General features: G+C 40.3%; 3 protein-coding genes across 9 annotated transcripts; 2 read left to right on the plus strand and 1 right to left on the minus strand.

The window, feature by feature from the left end:
* Positions 1-16: 16 nt before the first annotated feature.
* LOC110860715 (nucleolar protein 8) lies at positions 17-3,186 on the plus strand. 3 transcript variants are annotated; one of them, XM_022109809.2, is made up of 5 exons: positions 17-55; positions 501-593; positions 689-923; positions 1,010-1,544; positions 1,626-3,186. In XM_022109809.2, the coding sequence occupies exons 2-5, from the start codon at positions 534-536 to the stop codon at positions 3,097-3,099; spliced, it is 2,304 nt and encodes a 767-aa protein (XP_021965501.1). In that variant the 5' UTR covers positions 17-55; positions 501-533; the 3' UTR covers positions 3,100-3,186. The 3 variants fall into 3 exon arrangements, with proteins under 3 accessions (XP_021965501.1, XP_021965500.1, XP_035716349.1); XM_035860456.1 differs by lacking the exon at positions 17-55 and adding an exon at positions 87-104; XM_022109808.2 differs by lacking the exon at positions 17-55 and having other exon boundaries at positions 80-593.
* Positions 3,187-3,262: 76 nt separating this feature from the next.
* Positions 3,263-19,347, minus strand: LOC110860717 (vesicle-fusing ATPase 1). Of its 5 annotated transcripts, none has more exons than XM_022109811.2 (21): positions 19,190-19,347; positions 17,802-18,459; positions 9,406-9,488; positions 8,706-8,794; positions 8,341-8,497; positions 8,129-8,274; positions 7,735-8,050; positions 7,573-7,653; positions 7,194-7,503; positions 7,002-7,112; positions 6,850-6,910; positions 6,737-6,768; positions 6,446-6,652; positions 6,224-6,374; positions 6,103-6,131; positions 5,835-6,019; positions 5,593-5,751; positions 5,383-5,518; positions 5,172-5,297; positions 5,017-5,086; positions 3,263-4,952 (listed from the first exon to the last, which is right to left on the minus strand). In XM_022109811.2, exons 2-18 carry the CDS (start codon positions 17,811-17,813, stop codon positions 5,392-5,394), a joined length of 2,256 nt encoding a protein of 751 aa, XP_021965503.1. In that variant the 5' UTR covers positions 17,814-18,459; positions 19,190-19,347; the 3' UTR covers positions 3,263-4,952; positions 5,017-5,086; positions 5,172-5,297; positions 5,383-5,391. The 5 variants fall into 5 exon arrangements, with proteins under 5 accessions (XP_021965503.1, XP_021965502.1, XP_035716352.1 ...); XM_022109810.2 differs by having other exon boundaries at positions 17,796-18,459; XM_035860459.1 differs by having other exon boundaries at positions 5,165-5,297; positions 17,796-18,459.
* Positions 19,348-19,422: 75 nt separating this feature from the next.
* On the plus strand, positions 19,423-23,493 carry LOC110860584 (calcium homeostasis endoplasmic reticulum protein). Its single transcript, XM_022109648.2, has 11 exons — positions 19,423-19,586; positions 19,737-20,971; positions 21,091-21,179; positions 21,257-21,331; positions 21,430-21,763; positions 21,837-22,271; positions 22,342-22,649; positions 22,738-22,890; positions 22,971-23,034; positions 23,120-23,165; positions 23,240-23,493. The coding sequence occupies exons 1-11, from the start codon at positions 19,562-19,564 to the stop codon at positions 23,395-23,397; spliced, it is 2,922 nt and encodes a 973-aa protein (XP_021965340.1). The 5' UTR covers positions 19,423-19,561; the 3' UTR covers positions 23,398-23,493.
* The last annotated feature ends 867 nt before the right edge of the window (positions 23,494-24,360 follow it).

Here is a 24,360-nt window from a genome sequence, read left to right on the forward strand (position 1 = left end):
GGGGCAAGTGAGACTGCGCAACACTCAAACTTTCACGTGGACAGCCTAACATGCAGTTCATATGATTTTTATCAAGATTGCTTGACAATTTATAATAATACAAGGTTACGACAATTGCTTCGAGAGCTTCAAAAACCTTCATTTTTGAAGCGCTAATTATTTGGGCCGTCGCTAACGGTAATTAAAGCACACAAATTTTTGCCGGAACGCCGAAATAGCCGATTTTACATTTACAACTGCACTGATTCTTGTATCCATGGTTACGAAATTAATTCAAGGGAACGAAATGTGAGTGTTGACAAATTTTGGGCGTTTTATTTTTTGGGTGAAAATTTGTGCGGCGCACACTGGAGTCTACAGACTCCAGGCTTTTCGAAAATTAAGGTTTTTCAGTCGTCTAAGCAATTGTCGCAACCTTGTAATACTAAAGTTGTCAAGCAACCTTGGATTTTTATGTAAACTGGTTTTGAAGAGTTTTTAATTATTTTTCTAAATTTTAGAATATACATGTATAGTTTAAAAGAATATCATTGATGGCTATATCACCAGATAACAACGTGACACAACATCAGAAAGGAGCAATGGCTACAGAGGTAAGTAGTATTTAGAATTACAAAATACATATAAACAAACCCTATTCGTAAATTACGAATTTAAATTATAACTGATCTTATTTACAATCTGTCAGCACCGGAAGTGGCGACTCTTTGTTGGGAACTTGGCCGAAACTGTGAAGCAAGACGAACTCAAAGAAAAGTTTGAGTTGCTTTTAAAAGGGGGGTCAAGACCAAATCAAGAAGACGTTCGGGTCGGGAATGTAGAAATTAGGTGTAAAAATGAAGATAATTATTTCGGCTATGTCGACATTCATGGGTCTGGAGGGAGTAATAGTGGCACACTACCTCCTCCTCATTTGCATAAAGGTATGATTGTCATTGACAATGTATTAGTACAATGATAACTTTGCCAGATAATTTTTAGCTAACCAATTATTAATTATCTCTTGCAGTAATCGACCTAATGAACAATACCAAATGGAAAGGAACTCTTATCAAAGTGCAATTGGCAAAGGAAAGTTTTCTAGATAAGTTAAAACGAGAACGAGCAGGTGAATCCTCCTCCACCGCTTCGACAAACTTATCTCCACAAAAACCTAATTATCAAAACAATAGGGATGCAACTGCTCCACGAAAATTTGTGACCCCGAGAAAACCAGATAATTTTGATTTTGAAATTGTATCTAATGCTGCTGTTGGAACGAGGAAAACATTTCCCGGCTCTGATGAAAATGACAAGGAAAGTGAAAACGAAAGTGAAGAAGATGACTTTCATGAGGAAGCCGGAATCCCAAAATTTAAGGGACTTTGTGCCTTCGGATTTGGACAGTCGCAACAACTGAATACATCCCTTCCATTGTTGACAGGAGCTGATTTAATTAATGGCCCACCTCCGACTAAGCCTGTCCCCAAAGAATCACCTTCCGAAGATGACCAACAGACAACTTTATCTGAAGAAGATAAGGCTCGGTTCGAAAGGTTTCAGAGGTATTTATTTATCTTAAAATTTCACATGTCGACACGTTAGTTGTGAAAGTTGTGAAAACCTTATAATTATTCGTATTGCAGAATTGCTGGTTATCCTGTCGCCATCACTAGTGGGTCAAGATCAAAATCAGAAACTCCGCGTGAATTTGGAGTACCAGTGAAGAAATTACCAGCCAATTTAGACGTCAAGCCACATCAGAGGTTGTTTCAAGAGGACTCGAAAACTTCAAGACCAATCTTCCCACCACCAGCTTCAGGGAATATCCTCGCTCTCAACGCAGCTGCGGCTGACGCGCCGAAGGGTGTCGTGTTCAGAAAACACAAGCAGCAGAACTCTGATCTACTGAGACAACAATCGCTCCATAAAAATCAAGAAATAAAGGCCCAACAACATAACATCATTAAAAATTATTTATCTCAAAGCAATATCAGTAACAATTTTACATCTTCTGACGATCCGTCACTAAATTCAGCCAAGAAACCTAAAATGGATCTCTTCGGGGGTGGTGATGATGACCAAGATGACGAAACAGGTCACGAATTTAAGCTGAAAAAGCAGTATGAGGGTGCCGGGGGACAGCGCCTTCTTGAACTTCGTGGCAAGTGGGGTTTTGATGAACGATTCAACATTGACGAGCGGTTCAAGGATGGTGGCGAGGATATAGTTTTACCAACGGATGCAGAGAAACAGACACAAATGAATATTTTAAGCGATGTTCTCGGTACCAACGTATCTCTACAACCAAAACCATTTGACCACAAGAAAAGGGACAAGTCTACCTACAATTCGGTTTTGATTGATCGATACGACCCTGACATGGACACAGATCCACTTCCAAAATCTGAGGAAACGACTCTGGATGAACCAAAAACCACAGTTAAATCAAAACCTAGTAGTAAAAAGTCTGAAACTCCGGCAGAACCTCCCATCAGATCCAGTGAACCTGCAACTTACAAAACTGCATCCAATCTGAAGTCTTTATTTTCTTCTGAAGATAATAATAGTAGTCAGACTAAAGATGCAGGATTCAGCTTGATAGCCAAGTTTGGAGGTGAAATCGATGAACATTTTGAAAAAGATCAAGTAGACAAAGGTTCATCCAGTAGTGCTGCTGGTGCCCCTAGACAATTCTGGGAGTCCAACCCCTTCAAGTACGACTCCTCGGATGATGAGGACGACAATGTCGATGGGACAAAAAAACGTAAAAAGAAGAATTCTACAGTTTCACCAACTGAAGAACTTGCACCAGCAGCAGTAATTCCAAAATGTGAATTCTTTTTTCGAGCCAAAGATCCCCGATTTGTTGGACTCGACTCCTACTTTCTAAAGAGAGACGAAATGGATGCGAGGATAGATTACGATGAGAAAAGACGCGAACTGAGATCCATTGTGAAGGCAAAGGCGAGAAACGCTAAGAGGAAGGACGAGAAGAGGACAATCGCTATCAAAAGAGCGATCAGAAAGAAGAGGAAGTATCGCAAAACTTTAATAAAATCTAGCAGTAGTAACGCCACGAAATTGGGAGGTGCAGCGACTGGTGGTTCTTCAGGTTAAGAGTTAGCAAAATTAGATTTAAAACATCTTAATTGTGACTATTTTTGACAACTTGATTATAATAAAATAGTGTTTGATGATTGCCAATTTGTGCATATTTATGTTTTTGTGCAGAATGGTAACGCAAAATGGTGCGAAATGAATTCAGAAATACAATTCCATCTACTTTTTTTCTAACGTATGTATTTATTGTAATCTAATAGTTAGTTAGTCCGACAAGTTCCTTTCTCTGACGACATGGCATGAACAGTCCGTTTTTTGGATAATTTTGAGACTACAGTATTACATTTTTTTGCTTCCATTTCTTTCACTCCTCCCCTAAAAACTAAACTGACAAAAACGTAAATAATTGTATTTACAGACGGAATTTTTCATAAATACATAAAGCCAATAGGGTTTAAACATTTTTTTTACCTGTAAGTACTTAATAAATATTGACATAGCGTTACATCACACGATTACATCTTAATTATTATATATACATACACACAGCACAAACATCGACACTGCATTATTTAAGCTAAATGCTCACAAGATCCGATTTTTTATGTACAAGTATGTAGCACCACAAATCTCCCAGCATTTCACATTAGTAGGAATTAGCTGTCATTCGAATGTTTCAAATTAATTGTAAAACAGAAGCTTATCCAATAGTCTAGCTACGTCAATTCTCCTATGAAGTCGAACAGTAATAGTTTACCGCTTGTATTGCTGATTGCATAACATTGATCATTATTGAGTGTTGGCAAGTATTTACTAATCAATTATTGAAACATCATCTCAATATTTTATAGGACAACTCGTCATAGATTATTATACGAATAATCAATTAATCAATCAATTATGAAGGAGAGACGACCATTCTTGTCAACAATCCCGTGATAATGTGTTTTTATGCATGGATTTTTAATAGCATGGAGTGTAATTTAGGTGCTACATGTATTTGTGAGGAATTGATTTGTGATCATCATGACCAAGCATCGACACACTTAATGGCCGTCTTATCTACATTTACAGAGTGACATATACAGTATCTATCTACATTTATGTATCTATAGGATCTGTCTAGACAGGGCGAGGAACAATTGAGTGCCTACTAATAAGTGGTTACTTATATTGCATATTTCATAACCTTCTTACAACTACAAGGTACAATATTCTGTTAGTATTACACAAATGTTTGATATCATGACAATACAACAGTACTTACTTTGTCCATATATACATTCAACCGGAAAGTACATGAGGAATGTTTTCAATTTCTTCAGCGAAAGAACAATTGATAATAAGTTAATAAATAAATGGGGGAAAGTAGAATGAGTTGGTTGTTGAATCACAAAATAGAAATAATAATAAATTTTCAGGAATGGCATAGTGCATGTTCGGTAACCATATAATATCCCACGACGCACGATGTCATTCCTAATAAATGTCGAAATGAAGATGCATGAGATAATCTTGAGGTAATATATCACAATGTGTCAACCCGTTGACAGTAATATGTAGTCGATCTTATCATCTGTCGGCATCCTTAGAACACATGTCGTTGTAATAGAATAAGTAATATGATACGTACACAGATAAATCGAAAAGTTTCACACAACAAGACATACATTACATACGTCAAACCACATTCAACTAAGACGCAGCCTGAGATACTAATACAGAGTTACATACATAAATTTAAGGTTGAGATTGAGCTGACTGCGCTGCCATTATCCAAGCAAGCCATTCCTCATCTTCTTTCTCCATTTTTGACTTTTTTGGATGACCGTTCGATTTGCCGTTTTCTCCAACTATGAAACCTATAATTATTCCGAAAGTTACACCTACAATTGTCCCTACGATTATTCCTGTAAAAATACAAAGTTTAAATTAAAACCTCTGCTATGATTTCAGTAAATATGCAATTATTACCTAAAGTTAGTCCAACGGCAATTCCAACAGCAACTCCAAACAGCCCTCCAACCCCACCGCCAACTATCAACTGCAATGCAATGCACAATTACACGAATTTAGTATACTAATGAAGTAAATAGAAAACTTTAACAAAATTCCAACGCACAACTTACCGCAACCAGCGGCCAGCAATCGTGTAGGCAAGTTTCAACCGATTCACCAAGATGTTTCCAGTAAGACAAGTAATCCAAGAATGGTTGTCTTACTAGAAATAAGCTAGGCGAGGGGGTTGGGGGCAACTGCAAAAGGTTATATAATAAATAAATATAAATTTTGGTATCATTTAATCTCCCACGGAGAGAAAAGTACGTATTTATGACTTACACAATATTCCTAACCGCGGAGCTCGATGGCATCTTCCTCCTCCAACTTCGATAAGAACTTGGAAACTCTGTAATCTCCTTCGGTTTGTCGAACCAAGTCAATCACTCCCAACAGTTTTGCGATTCCAATGAAAATTCTGCAAGGTAAATAAATCACAAATTACAAACATTTCACTTTTAAATGTACATTTTAATAGTAATTTCTTTTAACCTTCTGCCTTCAATGGACCGAGCAATGGATTGAACTTCCTGTTTGGTGAATGCGTCTGACTCTTCTAAAACGGTGATCATGTGTTTCGGCTCGCTCAGATTGGGCACGTGAAGTACGGCAGTGAACGCGGACAACATTTCCATCTCTTGTAGGACGCTCCTGAACATTGCAAAATTTGTACTTACAGTTTTACATATAATACAATATGATAATTAGTGTTAAATTAATTAGGATCAACGTACTTTCTTGAAGAGGTGCAGATAACCAAGAGCTTTCTTCCTTTTGGGGGTTGCTTCTTCAGCAATACGAGAAGTGCTTGTAACGTCAAGTTAGAATAACGTGGACCAATGGAACCGTAATCCAACAGACGCTCAATGTTGTCGACAAGGATACAACTAACTGATGACTTGTATGCATCGTCAAACACCTGCAATACAGCAGGTAATTAATAGTTTTATCAGTATACCGTGCAATGATCTCACTGCCTTTATTCATAAGTTGTTCACGCACCTTTCGGATTTGCATACACTTTGCACTTTCTGAAAAGGATTAGGAAATTAAGTTTAAAATGTATTCATATTTAAATCTTATATTTCTCTATTATATTTTATTTGAGGGAAAGTAATATTACCTGAAAATCCGACCATATCTTCAGGACTGCAAATCTTGATGAAGGGGAAGTCGGAATTCTTTGCTAACTGGGCAGCTAAAGCTGTCTTTCCGGCATTGTGTGGACCTTCGAGGAGTACACTGACTAAACCGGAACTTTCTGTGCTTCTCGCCTACACAAATTGTTAGATTAGAGATTCGGTGTTCATGTGAATAGTAACAAGTAATAATCAGTTCTACTAACCTGCTGAATCAACAGCATTCCATCCTCCAGAACGTGGGAAACTGGAGCTCCCCAATTGATAATTCCTCGGCTGAGCATAACTTGAAGTGTTTCTTGACTCGTTCCAAACGCAGGTTTAACATCGTTCTCCAACGCATTAAGGAAATCGGATCTTGAAATTCTCAATTTTTCCATTGCCTGAGGATCAACCTCTACTTTCGAAGCGGCCTTGATAAGTCGGGAAAAAGAAACAAAAAAATTAGTATCATCCTATTATAAACTTTGCCTTTCATTACTCAAAAATAGCCGTACCTTAATTAACCTGTTCATGGCAGTGGATTGTGCTGCACGTATAGAAATATATAAATTATCAGGCTATTAGGATTGCTTAATTAAATTAATTCTTATTTTTCTTAATTTCATACCTGCACGAACAAGACCTTCAATTTCAGCTCCACTGAAATTCTTGGTAAGTGCGGCCAATTCCTGAAAACGTTCAGAAAATCCAATAAAATTGTGGTACATACATATATCAAAGTAGAAAATTATAGATGAGATATATTTATGATTTGCATACGTCAAGGGAAACGTCGTCAGCAAGCTTTCCATGTTGCCTCATTAAAGCGGTGTGAATTTTTAAAATCTCTTTCCTGCCCGTCTCATTTGGCAGTCCAATTTCCATTTGAACCTATACAAATGGATATCATTCATTAGTGTACACGTTGATACTGCTGCCTACCATACATCTAATAGCATGATAGTTCCTTGCCTCAAGTCGTCCGGGTCGAAGCAACGCCTCGTCCATCATATCTCTTCTGTTGGTCATCCCAATCACGAGAATATTATTGAGTTGTTCAACCCCATCAATTTTTGAGAGGAGCTGATTAACCACGGTATCATTGACTCCGGTGCTACCTCCACTGCTGCCTCGGGACTTGCAAATGGCGTCAATTTCGTCGAAGATGATAATATGAAGCCCCGAGTTGGGTCCTAATCTCCTCTCCTCCTCCTCCGCATCAGCAAAGAGGAGACGGATGTTGGCCTCAGACTGACCCACATACTTGTCCAGAATTTCAGGCCTGAAAATTGAAAAATGACACATTGTCATATATCTTCACTTCGTGTAGCAGGGTAACCAAATTACTTACCCATTCACAATTTTGGGATCTTTGGCGTTGAGCATTTTGCCGATCTGTCTGGCCATCAATGTCTTGCCCGTCCCAGGGGGACTGTAAAACAAGTTCTAACGTTTGAGACGACTTTTCTGATATCACGACATACACCAAAAAATCCGCCTTCATCTTACTCACCCATATAACAAAATCCCTTTGACATGCTTACATCCCAACTGCTCAACCACTTCGGGTGGGAAGACTCGGGATGCAAAGGCTCGGCGAAAGATTGCATTGAATTCTTTGTCCAAACCACCGATTCCCATCCGTTGAAAGTCCCAAGTGGGATTGATGATAGATTGTCGTGTCACTTTCCCTTTCGACTTTCCCGTTAAGTTCACAGTGGAACCTTCGCCTTTGTCAAAGGTTACTTTTGTGTTGGGCAAGAGGAGGCCGATATCTCCTTTGGCCACCTTGACATCTCCTCCAGACTTCAGAGGTGTTGTGTCAGCCACTACACGATTAATCATTGCAAAAATTATTCTTAAATAATTCTATAAAACAACAACCAAAAAATCCGATCTTAACAAACCTTCCATTTCTTTCACAGCGAGTGAAAGCAACTTTTTGTCCATAAAGCTGAACGCGAGCGGCATCCCGACATGAAACGCTTGTCCAGCAAATTGAGATTTAAACTCTTCAGCCATCGCATCTGTGTCGTAGGGTTCAGCCGTCGACCTGTGTATCGAAAAGGGAAGGATGAAGAAAAAAGGTCGAGCACATAATTTCATATCTCTATCTCACTGTTTTTTCTGGAGAAAGTCAACATCCAGCGAGACAGAGGCACAGCATGCCGTCTGTCGATCGAATTCATACGGGAACACATCCATATCCTGCCCAATCGAGGCGGTGGCAAACTTTCTCTGAGTGAGACTCAATCCAATTGTGCCAGGCTTTACTTCTACAGGAAGTTCAACAAACAAAGAATTGAATTATTATCGATCACACATATAAAATACATTGATATATTTATTTATTATCAGAAGGAATACAAAAACACATGCAGAAATAGATAACTCTCGACAAAACTCCAGCCAACGATGCAATTTTCAGAGTCCTTATTTTAAATTAGAAATGTCAACTTATTTTACTTCCTTGTCTTACTTTACCTGGGCTTTGACGTATCGTGAAAATAAGCAGAGTTCGATCCGACACTCCTGCAGGGCACACTCTTACGTGCTGTCGATTCCGAGGATCCCTACAAGACAAATATAAACATATTGAAAAAAGCAATATATCGTTCGCAAGATAATAACTTTTTTCATCCCAAACATAACATGGCGACATGACAGGAAGCAAGATTAGTACCACTACCACTAGATATTTCCATTTCCATTCAGGATATTTCCTACCACTAGAAAATGTAAGTAGTAGGACTATAAAAACAGGACCAGTACATATTAACTTTGCCTTGAGGATATCTATGCCTGGCTAAATATCTAGTTGTCCCTGTCCAAACGAACAAGGAAAAAGAAACTCATCAAATGAAATGAGAATAATAATGCACCATCTGCTTCTGTCCTGGCTAGTTTAGAAAGTAGATTGCTTCGTGACGGTTACGGTTCAGAAAACCTCAAGAAACAAGACACCACTTTCTCCCGTTGACCTGCCACCACTGCTGCGTCTCTGTATTGATTACTTTATTTATCTACAAGGGTCGACTATATACTTTCTTCAAGACAAAAAAAACTTTCTATTTACTCACTGATGGCAGTGGTCGTGCTGGCCTGTGGCATATTTATTACGCAAAAACAAAGAACCATGACCAGAATGAATACGAGAAAATAGAAAGTAGAATAGTCAACTCACCCTCCAGGGAAATCCTGCGGACTCACGATGGCACAATTGGTCAGAGAAAGAGCGTCGGACGGACATCGCACCACTTGCAACCGCTGCAAAACAAGACAAAATTTAGTACAAAAGTTTTGTACGAAACTGAACTTTGAGAGTGAATAACGAGGTCAAAGGGCATAAATGTCAGCCACGCGGGTCGATGTTGTACAAGCAAACAACAAAGACTCAATTCTCGAGAGAGGTTAACATGCAGAACAGAGTTTGGTGAAAGTTAAATTTCATAAAGTCGTCATCCTTCTCTCTCCATTCGAAAAATTCGAACGTACGAGCAGGCAATTTTTCTTTTCGGGCCAAAAGTCTAAACAAGATCTTTGTTGTATGTAAAGCTAAACGCTAAATCCGATTTTGTGTGCATAGAGAGAAAGAGAGAAACGACTGGGACGGAAAACTAGGCTTATTTATTAGTATGCTGCACCACCATCACGTCCGCCGATTCGCAAATGCAGTTTGTTGTATTTGTACGAGCTCAACCATGCAGAAAACAGGAGCAAGTATACATATTCACACTCGGCCTCAGTACAGAATTACCCCAGGAAACTAGAAACTTTCTCCCATCACAGAATCCATCTGACCCACCGATCCTACCACAAGCGATGATCCATTATTTACTTGGTATGCAACAACAACTACGCTGATTCGTCGACCAACCATGAACTAACGAGGCGTATTTGCTTTGCTTTTGTCAGCTTGGTCAACAAGAGAGAGAAAACGCCTCCTCAAATATTCGAATATGCAAATAAACAGTCGCTCTGCATCAATTCCTCGTCATGAATAATATCACTTCAAATCTTTCATGAAATGTTGCCGAATCTGACACCAACGCACACACGTCAACCTCACTCACATTTCAACTTTCTCCTTCCACACTCGCTCCCCCGATGTGACGAAGTGAATGCCGTGTAGAGGAGAGTAACATGGGTTAACAGAATTTCAAACGGAAATCTAAATGTCCAATTCCCACAATGAAAGCAGTGCCAACAAAGAGTGTTTATTCGTACAAAATTAGAGTCCCCTCCTAACAATATCCACAAAGACGTCGGGCTGGCATAGGCGACATGCACAAAGCGAGAATATGCGGCTGTGTTTCGAATATTAATTGCCCACTTTCTCACAAGGGAAGAAATGGAGAAGGAACGTGGAGTAAGTAAGTGGCCGATCTCTCCTTCTTGGTGGAAGAATCCGGCAAGAAGGCGAGATAATAGAGTCTCACTATCAAATGTCAACCTTTCTCTTCTCCTCCTCCCCATAACAACTTTTCTCCCAAAGTAATAACAGAATGAGAGAATGACTCGACCATATTTCTTCTCCAACTATTTACGACTCTATATAGATTTTAAACAGTGTGGTCCTACATATACAATTGTGGAGCAGAAGTCGACTCTTTCCTCCTAATCAAGTCAAAATCGACCACGCACAAACCACCAACAGAAGAAAGTTTTTTTCGGATAAGCTCGTTTCCTTTAATGTCATCTATTCTTGAGGCGTTTGTCTACGTCCGTGTCGAGCAGTTATGCAGGTATGGCACACATGAATCAAAGCTACAAACTCGGGCAGAATAATAAATAACGAAGAATTGGTGAGGTGATATTCCGCCTCGTTCGTGTATTTGAAAATATTAAAATTGTACAGTATTTCCGTTCCGTACAATAAAACGAGGCGGCTCAGAACTAAAAAAGAGCATTGTTTGTTGCTATAATTCCATTTGTTTTCGCAGCTATAGAGCCGTTTCTCTCTCGCTCTTGGGTGAATGATTTATGTGCCTCGACTAAGCTTTCACCTGGTCGTCGGTCGGGCTAGCGGACGTATCCACGTAATGGAATGAAACAACAAGGCGTTGGAAAAGAGTTGAGCAAAGTACACCTGGCCCGATAAGCCAACTTGAGTTGACTGCTATCGTCTCCCAAGTTTCATTTAGCAACGTCTTACTTTCTCTTTTCTCCTGGTTTACTCGGACCAAGTAGAGCTACAGAAAAATTCATCTTGAGTGGCTACGCCTGCTTGATGCCTGGTTTTGATCCCGTGTCTTAAGTTTAATGTATCAACATCAACAAACACGTCCAACACCAAATGGTAGACAGATGGCAAAAAAAGTAGCAAAGAAAAAAATACAAACAGTACAAACAAACCCCAACTTTTGCCTGGAAGAGAAGATTGCCGGACAAGAAAAGTTGGAGGTAGAAGAATTCGTCTACTTGAGTGGTGGAGAGTTTTGATAAGAGGATGACCCAGAGGCACACACCCAATAACGTAGCGTGGCAGGCAGCTTAGAAATAGAGCAAGTGGTGGTGGTGGATTTCGAAGTTGTAGCAGTTCGCTCGTTCAGGACAGTGCACAGACAAAATTCATTCATCTTCATCTCGCAAGATTGTAAAAGCTTAGGAAAAAGAAGACTCTTTGATCTTGAGCTCTTGTTAGTGAAAGAAAGTGAAGCCAAGTACGTACGAGTCTCTCGAAGCAGCCACCACGCCCTCCTCCTCCTCGTCCTCGGTGGGATTGGACTTTGGCAATATTGTACAATATCATATTTTATACACGCCAAAGGCATCCTTCGGTTGGATGGATGTGATATCATGGCTGCTTTCCATAATCCAATCTCATGCTCAATATCGTTTAATAAGAAGTGGGTAAACATCCTCCTTCTGTACTTGCAGAAGGGTTATTAATCCCTCACTTTGTGTAACTTGATCCAAGACTCTGGGGTAATTTTCTCTTTATGAGTTTCATTAGCGGAGAGAGAGAGAGAGAGCGGCTCACACATTCTTCAACTAAATTGGTTCAATTTGTGCAATTACACGCACTTGTGTAATTTTGACTAATATTCCAACGCCCAAAGAACCAAACCCTCTTCTTCCACTATCATACATTTGGACATTACATATTTCACATTCGAGTCCACGCCCATTTTCCATCCAACTTCGAACTAGATTTGCGTAACTTTATATAAAAAATCGAATAAGGTTAAGTCGAACTGAAATGGCTTGTCAAAATTTCAGATTTCATTACATGACGTCAATTCAATACGTGCCTACGGGACGAGCAGGGAGGGAAAGCAAATTGATTTTGTATGTGATTGACATCTCGTCGGGAAGCATTACTCAAGTGGTCGTTGCCTGTCCGGAGTGGATGACAAGTTTCTACTACGAGACACAGGGATGAGCAAAAGCCTGTTGAAAAGGAATAGCTCAACATGTACGCGTACGTACGTAGACGATAATAAATAAGCTAGATATAACCAGTTTCATGCACATATGATGAGAGTTGAGCCACCAGCTAAGCCGGATCAGGGTTTTTAGTTAGTGAGAGGATTATTATTTTCTACAGGAAATGAAATAAGGTTAATCATGCCAGCTTTATTCCCCTAGCCAAGCCTCTCAAATTATTAGGAGGCAGAAGGAGGAGGGTCCTCTCGTTACTTAAACCACCAAAAACTATCTACTATATGGTAATTTTATTCTATTCAGCTAAAAACTACCATCACATTTCATACGAGAAGCACCACTTGAATTTCAAAGAACAAACACTCCCAGAATAACAGCACGTCACTAATGAAAGGAGAAAGAAATGATATAAAAATTCCCTCAAGTGTACTTTCTCTCGGGCCACATTTCATTTCAATTTCATAATTAACCCATGTGCCACTCCTTCCTGAGAAGGAAAATACTACGCAAACTGCTTCAACCGACCCTCCACGAAAGAGCTGTACATACACCACAAACAATACAACCCAACCGAATGTGTGCCACCACAATAATAATTCCAGCAAAACAAACAAACTCACTTTTTGTCCGAGCTACTAATAGTCATTCAAGTTGTCCCATGGCCTTTCCCTCTCGTTCTCCACTCTGCCGAGCAAAGTAGTGAAGGAAGGATGCAAATGATGTAATATTAACAGAGAAACATTGCATTTCGGACGCGCTGGTAGTGGTGGTGGACGTGGTGAAAGCAAAAAGGAAAATGCTGTGCTGTACGTTTAGTTGAGTTGGCAGCCGACTCTTCCCCGTAATAATGGCCACTCTCGGGAAGAAGGAAGCAGGGAAATCACAGAACTCGCAATGTCGACGCAAATCAGAGCCCTGTTTGTTGTACCCGTGCCAATAATACCAGTTGTGGCCGGGTAGTAGAAAGTTTGCTGCTGTAATACCTAACGAAAAGCAAGCCAAAAATCCAATCCTCTTCCACCACCACCAACCACAATCCTTCCTTTCTCCAGAGTGAAAGGCTTTTTAAGAGGAGCAAACCAAAATGGATGGTTGATGGCATGGATGGCATACATACATGATAATTTTCTCCAAGTTTTGAGAAGGAACAAAACTTGCAACTTAACTCCTCTTCTACACACACACATCTCTTCTGCTGGAAAGATGTAGGTCTATCAAGATATGAGGACGAGGAGGAGGAGGAAAGATAAGTAGGAAAAAGGAAGACGTGTTGGATCGATGGTAAGTCCACTTGCTCATTTTATTTTATCCCAGCAGCCATCAGCTTTGTCATTTTACATCAAATTCCCCGGTATTTTCCGGTAGTTTCACCATCTTTTGTTCCCTGTCGTGTCTGTCGGTATGTATATTTGTGAAGGTATGTATGTATGCATTAAGTACTTTCACTTTTGAGTCGGGACCAAATATCTCCACAGGGCACATAAAACAAACTTTAAAACTCGGATTCCTCGTCTCATATTACAAATGTAAAACTAGAATATGCTCAAAACCGTTGTTGGGTAAATGTCATTCGTGCTCGTTCTATAACTGGTAGAACGATGTATAGTTCGTTTGCTATTTTTTACTACTCGGAGCAGCTCCCTCGAGCTATAAAGCAAAATATGTCATCGCCAGAACACGCAATGGCAGCATAACAACAATGGCCTAGTAGTAGTCAATTTCCTGTTGTTATTATTCTCCCAGTCTTATCCCAATTTTACAGAATTTTAGTTCACCAAGTCTGAACAGAGGTTATTATGATGCCAGTTAAAAAAGATTTCTTCTTGCCTTTATGATCACCACATAAACAAACTGCACGAGAAGGAGGAGGTATTACATGGACGAATGCGAAAAGGAAAATACGGCATTTTTTTCTCCACGCCTTTATCTCATCTCTTTCTCTCTCGTACTTGAAGAGAAAGTCTCAACTTCTTTTTAACGAGTTTCGCAACAGAACGGATGTTACGGAAAGAGCTGAAATTACTTCTCTTACACAATGAAGAACGAAGCCCCAGATGCACAAGAATGGAAAATAGGAGGAAATTACAAACATAACGGAAACGGCTTGACTGTCATTTACTGATTGATTTGATACTGTGTGAAAGAAAAACTAACCAGGGCATCGAACTGAGTATAAAAGACTAAACTGTGTAACCACACCCATGACACTGAACATAAATTAAACGCTAAGGAGGGGAGCTTGCGAGGTTGATAATAACAGATCTTGATGCCCTTTGGATATGTGGTAGGGACCCATGAGTGTACTAAAACCCTGAATTGGTTTGACTCCATGGCCACATTTACGCCCGCCACACCCACTCAAAAATGTCCAAAAAACGCTTTCACCCCAGTTTTCACTCACTCAAATCCACGCCAAAAATCCAATTTTACTCGGATTTTGAAATTTCTTTCACCATTATACTCCCAGATAGTTTCTTTCTTCAATCCAATATCAAACTCAATTTTTTCGAAATTTTTAGTATTTTTAAAATTTAAATTTCTGAATGAGCATTGTTGTAGCAATCAACAAGGCAAATTATGCCTGCGAAATAATAATCAGCAAAATTGAGTTTGATATTGGATTGAAGAAAGCAACTATCGGGGAGTATATTGGTGAAAGAAATTTCAAAATCCGAGTAAAATTGGATTTTTGGCGTGGATTTGAGTGAGTGAAAACTGGAGTGAAAGCGTTTTTTGGGTATTTTTGAGTGGGTGTGGCGGGCGCAAATGTGGCCATGGAGTTAAACCACTTCAGGGTTTTAGTACACTCATGGGTCCCTACCACATATCCAAAAGGCATCGAGATCTGTTATTATCAACCTCGCAAGCTCCCCTCCTAAGAGTACCAACTTTAATTATAGCCTGCTTGCTTGCGAGTCAAACTTGTACACAATAAGTAATATGTAATGGCACGGTTATCGATCAGCCCGTTATTCGTCCGTGCTGGGCGAAAGTGGAGCAAAAAATCGTTCAGATAAATGTCCAATATTAAAAATCAGGCGGAGCGACCATTTTCGCCATACCTCACCAAACTAAATGTCCTTTCCGCTCCAACTACATATATTTTTAATGAATGGTAAAAGCGAGAGCGAATAAAATACCTACAACGTTGGCTAAAAACTACTCGGTGGAAGTAATAAGTGGGCTGAAAAGATAGGCAAAAAAGACACAAGCCGCGTTCCACCTTCAACTCAAACATTAAGACGACGACCACTATCTCGTTCGCACTTTCTTCTAACGAACCGACAAAGAAAGGCAGGGAAAGTTCAAAAAATGTTCATTCCTTAATATTGCACACCAAACACACGACGACCACCTGCAAACCTCGTCCCCTAAAAAGAAGGAATTTTCTATACCTGGGCTGCGAATAACTATTTGGCCAAAGTCGTAAAATGGGTGAAATGTTTGCGAGTGTATTCGTAATGCTTCGGATGTGAGTAATGTCAGTGCAAATGTAATGTGTTTGGTTGTAATTCAATATTATGTCCTCCTCCTCTCTTCCTCATGAACTGGATATAAAGCATCCAAACCATTTGGGACGCATAAGTGACGATTATGCTGGTGGTACTGCAGGCACCAGCACCTTTAACTACCCACCTGCCATGCACGGAAAGGAGGACTTGAGTTCAATTCCCACCACCTAGCCCTTGTTGCTGTGCCACATTCTGCAAACCAGCGTGTTGCTACACCGAAGCCGGCCAACTTTCTCCTGCCTGCTCTAAATCATCTACTTTCTTTCCTTCCTTCTCTTACGTCACTCCTGCCTCACCTTCCTTCTCAAAGGAGGGAATAATAATGCCAACGTCGTGTTAGTCCCCACACTCCAGGGAGAAATGAGATAATGTAGTTACGAGGACAAATCGTGACAAATGGGTCAACGCAAAGATCTTATCTGACAGATGTATGCAAATGATTATAAGCTCCTTGCAAAAACATGGCTCCACTTTATCATCGTTGCGAGAAGGACTTTATTCTAAAGCCAGGAACATTCACGGGAGCCCTGGTAAGCGCAGGTTAATAATAATCCAGCGACGAGGAGGGATTTGTGCAATCTCTGTAATTCCGAGATTGGCGAACCGGATTGGATTAGGGTGAAGGTTTATTGGAGGAAATGATAGCCCGGCTAGCACAGCGATCGACATTTATGGAAATGCAATGCTCTTACACGAACACAGCCAGTTTGCCGAAGCGAATAAGCCATCATGTTCATTATGATTCTCTTCATTAATGCCAACGGGCAGTAGGGAAGCAGATGCGGTCACCTTCAACCTAATAAACCAAATATACTGCCGAAACAACCTCCTCCTTTCACTCACAATTAATAGTTACCAACACTTTCTTCCCATCAGTTTGCTGCTACAAAACCAGAATTTGTGTTGCGTCGTGCGACAGACATGTCATAAACTTTGTTTCAGAAAACCAAAACTTACACCCATACTTTGTAAATTGCATTAATTTTGCAAGCAAACTATTATGACGTGACATTACGCCACCCAATCCACAACCTAATATTATTTAAAGTAGTGTGAAGAAATTAGAAACTATTTAGGAAATTGTGAGTTCGTGGATCCTGACGAGTTTAAATTCGCAATTTCCAACAAGACTGCCCTAGTGTGCTGAACACTTTTGGTGTGAGTCAATCAGGAGACAAGGAAACTCTCTTATCACTCAACCATTGCAAATAAATTTTTGATTTACGAACTACTACTCGACCATCAAGTGGAATGGGAGAGAGAGAAAGAGAAAGAAAGAAAATAGAAAGTTGGGAAGACGGAAAAAGCCTCAATTCCAAAGTCAAACAACAACTCTTCTGAGATTCTCTTAACACAAATTAGGACTGAGAGTGATGAGACTGAGAAAGGAAGAAGAGATGAAAAGTGTTAACTCATTTATTTGACGTCACACTTTCTACGTTGGGCTATATTTTAAAACTTTTTTAAGAAGAGAAAGTCTAAACGTTTTTGGGTGGATTTCTTACTTTAATCATGAGCATGAGCAGTATAATTTCCATATGCAAATACATCTCTGGTCTAATTGTGATGAATATAGTCGGGTAACATCATCTAATTGTGTCATGCCGGAGAGAAAATCGGTGTGTGCAGTAATCTAACTACCAACACCCTACAAAAAAGAGCAAAATATACTCACACTTACCCGTCCAGCCATTCTGATGAATTATAATGAGTCGCCTTTCACTTCAAGGTGCCAGCCACGCCACAGATTATCCGATCCTCCTCCTTCCTCTTTTTCTCTCTGCCACCACCGCTTCTCGACTGAATGGATATTATTTTCAAGGTTATGGGTAAATGTCGGTCGGGTGGGAGATATTTTCTTGTAAGGTTCGCTCCAGGAGCACGGCGACTGGCAGACTGAGTCGAGTCGTGGGTCGAGGTCCTTCTTTTTTCTTGTAATAAAGTGTTGCTGGATATATTGCGATAGTGTTTGCGATGATGATGATGCGATAGAATGCAGTAGCTGTGTCCCTCAGTCAGAGGGGAAAGTCAAGGGCCAGTCCTATGTACTAGTCGTTCCGTCCGTTCAGACCACCCAGCCAGATATCGGCCTGCAAAAGGTCTCCTCTCTTCTAGAAGTAGGGAAATGTAGAGACTCCCGATTCACGTATCCGACGACGGTGGTTACCCGATTCCGAATGAAACACGAGGTTCGCAAACGACTACCGTTGCTGCTCAAGTCCCCACTTTCTCCAAACACAGAAGTAGTAGTGGTTCCAGTCCACAACTCCAACTGACTGGTCGTAGTAGATAGGAAGGCGAGTAGAGTTCCAACTAATGGCAATGGCGCAGTGTTAGATCTGCAAAACCCGAGAAATTCATGTAGCATGTATAAAGACTGCACTATTCTGTAGAAAGTTGGGCGATCTATACACAACTTCCCCGAATGAATTCAGGGGGCTGCTTGCTGCTTCTCTGCTAAAGAAAGAAGGAGAACCCGTGGTTGGATGGAATGCGAAATTGTGAAGAGCGAGCGAGAGAAAGTATAGCGTTTGGCTGGATTAACTGGATAATATAAGGATGCTAGATAACTCGTTTAGGTCACGTATGACAGCATGAGTTATGATACAATATTATTGGCAATTGTGTGCTAAATATGGTTAATACTTACCAAGTACTGCTATAACAGGAAAATTTAATTAATCCCAAATTTAATGAAATTCCCCAACTTTCACAAAGCTATTTAATTTAAATAGTAAATTAAATTATTGTCTAAATATCCAATATGCAATATCGTTCAAAGTAATAAACAATAATAAAGGACAATTACTCAACTTCTAGCTCAGAGAAAGTCTCTGCATGATCCTACTTTCTCCATTCCATCCAACCAGCACAACCCAAACAGCTTTCTCCTCTATCCATCCAACAACTTGCTGAACATAGATTCCCGTCTTTTTTCGCTCACTTGAGCCACCACCACCACCACCACCTTTCTTCCAACCTACCTAAATAACCCGGGTAGGAGTAGCGTATTTCTCCGAAAACGGGGAAAGTACAGAGCACGAGTGCACAGAAAAAGAGAATGCTTACCACTTTTATAGGAGAGAGATTTCTTCACTTCTTATCCCACGTGGATTATGCTGATGACAATGCCACAATTCTGACTCACAATTTATTTAGTGACGAAAATTTAAAAATAATTGCGATATGATGACTAATTATTTAGTAACCCAATTCTAGAAAAAAAAACAGACAACTAAATTGACACCCATCATCATTGGGAAGTTCGTTTTCCGCGGGATTTATTTTGGGGCAAACAGCTCCAAGTTTTATGGACAGGCCGGTTTGTTGACAAGAAAAGAAATAATTTTGATCATAATCAAATTAACAAATAAATTACAATGAAATGGTTAATTATTTTGTGAGTATAGCACTTTAACTTTATTAAAGAGAGGGATAGAGATGGATATGCCACAGGGTCCTCAAGGTGAGATTCATTTTAGACAGGACAGTAATTTTCAAGATATATTAGAAAATTTGGAAAATGTAAAGTGTGATTTTGTAATTTATGAAAAGACAACTAGTGTTTGATTTTGAAAGATCAGTGTATAATAATTATTGGTTTATGTTATTTAAGATGAGGAGCTCCGCAACATTATTGACAAATTGGCCGTGTTCGTGGCTAGGAATGGACGCGAATTTGAAGCAATGACGAAACAAAAGCAGCAAGGAAATCCACGTTTTTCATTTCTTTACGGGGGAGAATTTTACAATTACTACATGTACCGAGTAACGACGGAACAATCTATTTTGAAATGTCGGGCTCAAATACAGCAGCAACAACAACAACAACAACAAGCTGCTCAAGGAGGAGGAGGATTTGGTGGGCCCAACAACTTCATGGGCGATAGTGCCGGAGGTGGAGGGGGACAATTATTCCAACCACAACAACGGTTTCCATTCGACTCGCATGACGGTCCCGCACCAAGACATAACATGTCTCGTTTCGATAGGGGCCCACCTCCAGGAAACCAATTTCAGAATTTTGAGCGGCCACCATTGAGAATGCCATTTCATCCTCAACAACAACAGCAACAACCCCGGTTTGGTGGACCGTTTGATAATAATAAACAAGGTCAAGGTCCTCCAGGAGGAAACTTTAGTGATTTCGACTACCCACCTGGCGCACAACAAGGCCTTGCATTCGATCGAAATTCATCTTCAAGAAATCAAGGTGTGGGATTTGACTCTGGTGGTGGACCGTCGAGAAATCAACAGCACCCTCCTCCCAGAGATTTTGATGCGAGACCGGGGCGAAATAATCAAGGGGGAGGAGGATTTGATGGAGGGCCCAGAAATTCAGGCTTCGATGGACCACCTCCCTCTCAAAATAATTCAGGTCCACCACCACCTAGGAATTTCGAAAACAACAGAATTCCTGGCCGGAATCGTTTCGACATTGGCCCCACCGGAGGATTTGACAATGCCGGATTAGTTCAACCGCAAGGATTCAATCCAAATTTTCAATCACAACAAAACCTGCCTCCTCCACAACAAATTGCTGTTCTTCCTCCTCTTTCGTCTTCTGTTACCGCCCCACCGCCTACCACGCCGGCCCAAACCCTTGCAAATGTCAATGAAGAAATAGACAAGCTTTCCAAGCAGAAAGTATCCCTCGAAGAACAGATTAAACAAAGTGAGCAGAACTTGGCAGCACAAAATCAAGTTTTGATGGCGCACCAGCAACAACAGATCGACGATGGTATCAAGATACTGCAAGAAGCCGAAATTAAGCAGCTCGCCGCGGACCTAAATGTTGACCTCGTCGAACTGGAGGCTGCCTTGCAACCCATCGTCGAGACATGTACAAAGGTATTTTGCTCTCTTATTTATTATATTCAGCATAATCTTTAAAATATCAAGGAAATTAAAATTCAAGTATGAAATAAGCACTAACTATGAAGTTATAAATCTGTGCTAATTATTCAAAGGACTCGATCTCTGGTGGAAAGGCGTGGATCTTCACACATACCTCGACCCCACGACATTACCAGCTCCTATCCATGTATCTGCTGAAGTTGTGAGAACTTGTCCTGATTAATTACATGCAATTAGGAAGTTATACAAATTAAATGTTATTTCGAACTATTTCTCCAGTACTACTGACCCGAATGCTGGCTTTAACCAAAGACTCCACATAATCTATCTCGTCAACGACGTTCTTCATCACTGGTAAGCTAGCTATATTGTATTGATGCAGCGTTTTCAAAATTACATGAAAATTGGTCCTGGTCTCGTTGTAAAATATTATTTAATAATTTAATACGCAGTATGCGGAAAGGGGCGGAGGATTTACGCCAAGTTTTGGAAGCCATGGTCATTCCGATGTTTTCCCATGCGAAAGTTAAAGAGATGGGAAAGGAAGAAAATTTAGCAAAGTTAGACAAGCTGCTAGCACTCTGGGAATCCAAATGTCAATACGTGAGCCCAATAGCTGTCGAGAAATTGAAAGACCCTGCCAACACGTGGTTAGAATATCACGGTGAACTTCTTAAAAGACACAATGTCGTTGTGACCCAAATAGCTCAAAATATTCAGAAAAAATATGAAGGATATCAAGCCCAGCATCAAATATTTTGTCAGCATAATCTTCAAAATATTAAGGTACGTGTGCAATTAATAGTCTACTGTATAAAACAAACAAGTTAATGGTGACAATTGTGTTTTTGAATTACAGGGCATAGAGCAAAAACTGCAACAACTTGCAATTCAACAGCAGCAACAAGTGAGCCTCCTCAACCAGCAACAGCCCCCTCTCCTAAGCACACCCCCTGCTAATACTCGACTCCCACCCGCAATGAATATGCCTCCTCCCGGCGTTGTTATTCCGACTGGTATCGGACAACAGTCAATCAGTGTTCAGCAACAAGGGGTACGAAACAACGATATTCAAAATAGTTTTGGACCCGGTGCTGGCCTTCTAGGAAGTCATCCATCCCAAGAGCTGGGAACTGCTGGTGATTCTACTGGACCCGATGGAGGGCACGCACCAATACCATTGGACATCAGTCGACCCCCACCCGGATTTCCACCTCCCATGTCCGACAAGGAATTGATGCCTAAACTCCCGTATTATGAACTACCTGCAGGACTGATGGTGCCCCTCGTAAAGGTAAATCTATCATTTACAAATTGTAGTGCCAAAACGGTGAAAACTGACAATGTATTATGAATTTTTTCAGCTTGAAGACGACAACTATAAACCTATCGACCCCAAAGATATCCGTCTTCCACCTCCGTGCCCGCCCAGTGAAAAACTTATCCAAGCAGTAGAAGCATTTTACGCTGCTCCTTCCCATGAAAGACCTCGAGATAGCGAAGGTTGGGAGCGATTAGGGTTGTATGAATACTTCAAGACCAAGAATATGGCCAGGAAGCAGAAAGAAGACGATATTCGAGACGGAAAGAGGCAAAAGAGCAAGTCGCCGAGTCCAATTCGTCGTGATTCGTCCCCATCTGGAAGATCACCTCCAAGAAGACGATATCAGAGGTGTGTAACAATAAAATTAAGCAAGGGCACGGATAATATTGTTAGAATGCCGCATTATTTACATACTTTTATGTCTTCCTTCCTATAGTAAATCTCCACCTCCCACAAAACGACGAAGATCCAGATCTAAATCTCCATCATCAAATAGACGTAAAAGTAGAAGACGATCTCGATCCAGATCAAGGAGTCGAAGTCCTCCTAGTGGTCCAATGAGAAGGTCTCCTACGCCCCCCAGTTTTGGGTTAGTTATTAGTTTTTTTATCTGATTGTAAATGTCATTCATCAGTCAGTGTCATGTATCACATTTATTATTTTTGACAGCATGCGAGGTCTCGGAATGGAAACGAAATTAGATGAGTCCAACCGAGGTCACCAACTTCTCAAGGTTAATTTCTAATATAGCTGATAATTGAAAATTTATTAATCCAGTAAAAAAATGTAATTGGATATTTAATTTTTAATTATTCAAGAAAATGGGCTGGGGTGGATCCGGTGGTTTGGGGGCAAATGAACAAGGTATTTCCTTGCACTTTGTATTTTCAAACTAATTATAATTGGCCCAAAAATACAGTGTTACCTGTTCTGTATAGGAATCGAGGCTCCCATTTCCGGTGGAGAGGTGCGAGAGAAGAGAGACTTATATCGTGGGGTTGGAATTTCTATGAATGATCCGTTTGAAAGCTATCGAAAAAGCAAGGGGCAAGCCTTCGTGGAGAGGATGCGAGCTCGTGCGGATGACAGGCCTTAGATTATAAAGTTCTTCCTTAAAGTAATATCATATATTTTAGAATTTTATTATGGTTACTCTCAAAAAATAAAATAAATACGGATAAAATCGAATTAAGCCCAACTCGATCTTAATACCTAATCAAAATCATAAACATAATCATTTTGGCAGAGTTAAATATAGCTTGCACATTCATCCATCGTGTGTGTGGGCAGATCTTTGAGAAAGCAGGAAGTGAAAGCAATAGTTAATTCATTTTCCTGGCTCCAGAGTCAGCGAGTCTGTTCCTGACTGCGTTACCTAAAATTAGATTCGATCTCTGAACCATTTCTTTCCCTAGATTCACTTCGTATTTAAGAAATCTCCCAGTTTTCCAGCTTCAATAAATTAATTAATCGCAACACATTTTCCAACTCCTCGCCCATCTCAGGATCAGTCCTCGCAGGAAGGGTTGACATTTTACAATGCGAAAGTACCCAAAAATAGAAAGTTTCTTTCAATATTTTCCCATTTCTGGATGTGCGGGCGTAAAGGTAATAACCTGCATAGACCTTTCCTTTATGCGTCTGAAATGAAATTGAAAACCAGGTATTTTTAGCGGCCCAAGAGCTGTAACTGCATCAACAAGTAATCTCTCTGAATGGGTGAGGGAAGCCGCATGATGTTCTCATACATATGTCGCATAGCACTATGCCCTTGACTCGCCGATTATGCAGCAGCCTTCAACACCACCCATCGTGATCAAAGTCGACCCGAAAATAGGACTGGATCGAGAAGAATGTTATTTATTCTCAAGAAGAAGCCGCATCTCTTCGTGTCAACGAATGCGATTTCTATCATAAAAAAAAATATTTAGTGGGACTACACTCGTTCGTACGTATCTACGTCATTCATATTGCGCTGGTTTGGGTATCATAGCTGGTGAAAGTTTTTATTTCGCTGCTTTCACTCTCACGGTTTGATTGATGCATGCATGGCATTAGA

The sequence above is a fragment of the Folsomia candida genome, unplaced genomic scaffold (assembly GCF_002217175.1).
Source record: "Folsomia candida strain VU population unplaced genomic scaffold, ASM221717v1 Fcan01_Sc033, whole genome shotgun sequence".
NCBI classification, from domain to species: domain Eukaryota; kingdom Metazoa; phylum Arthropoda; class Collembola; order Entomobryomorpha; family Isotomidae; genus Folsomia; species Folsomia candida.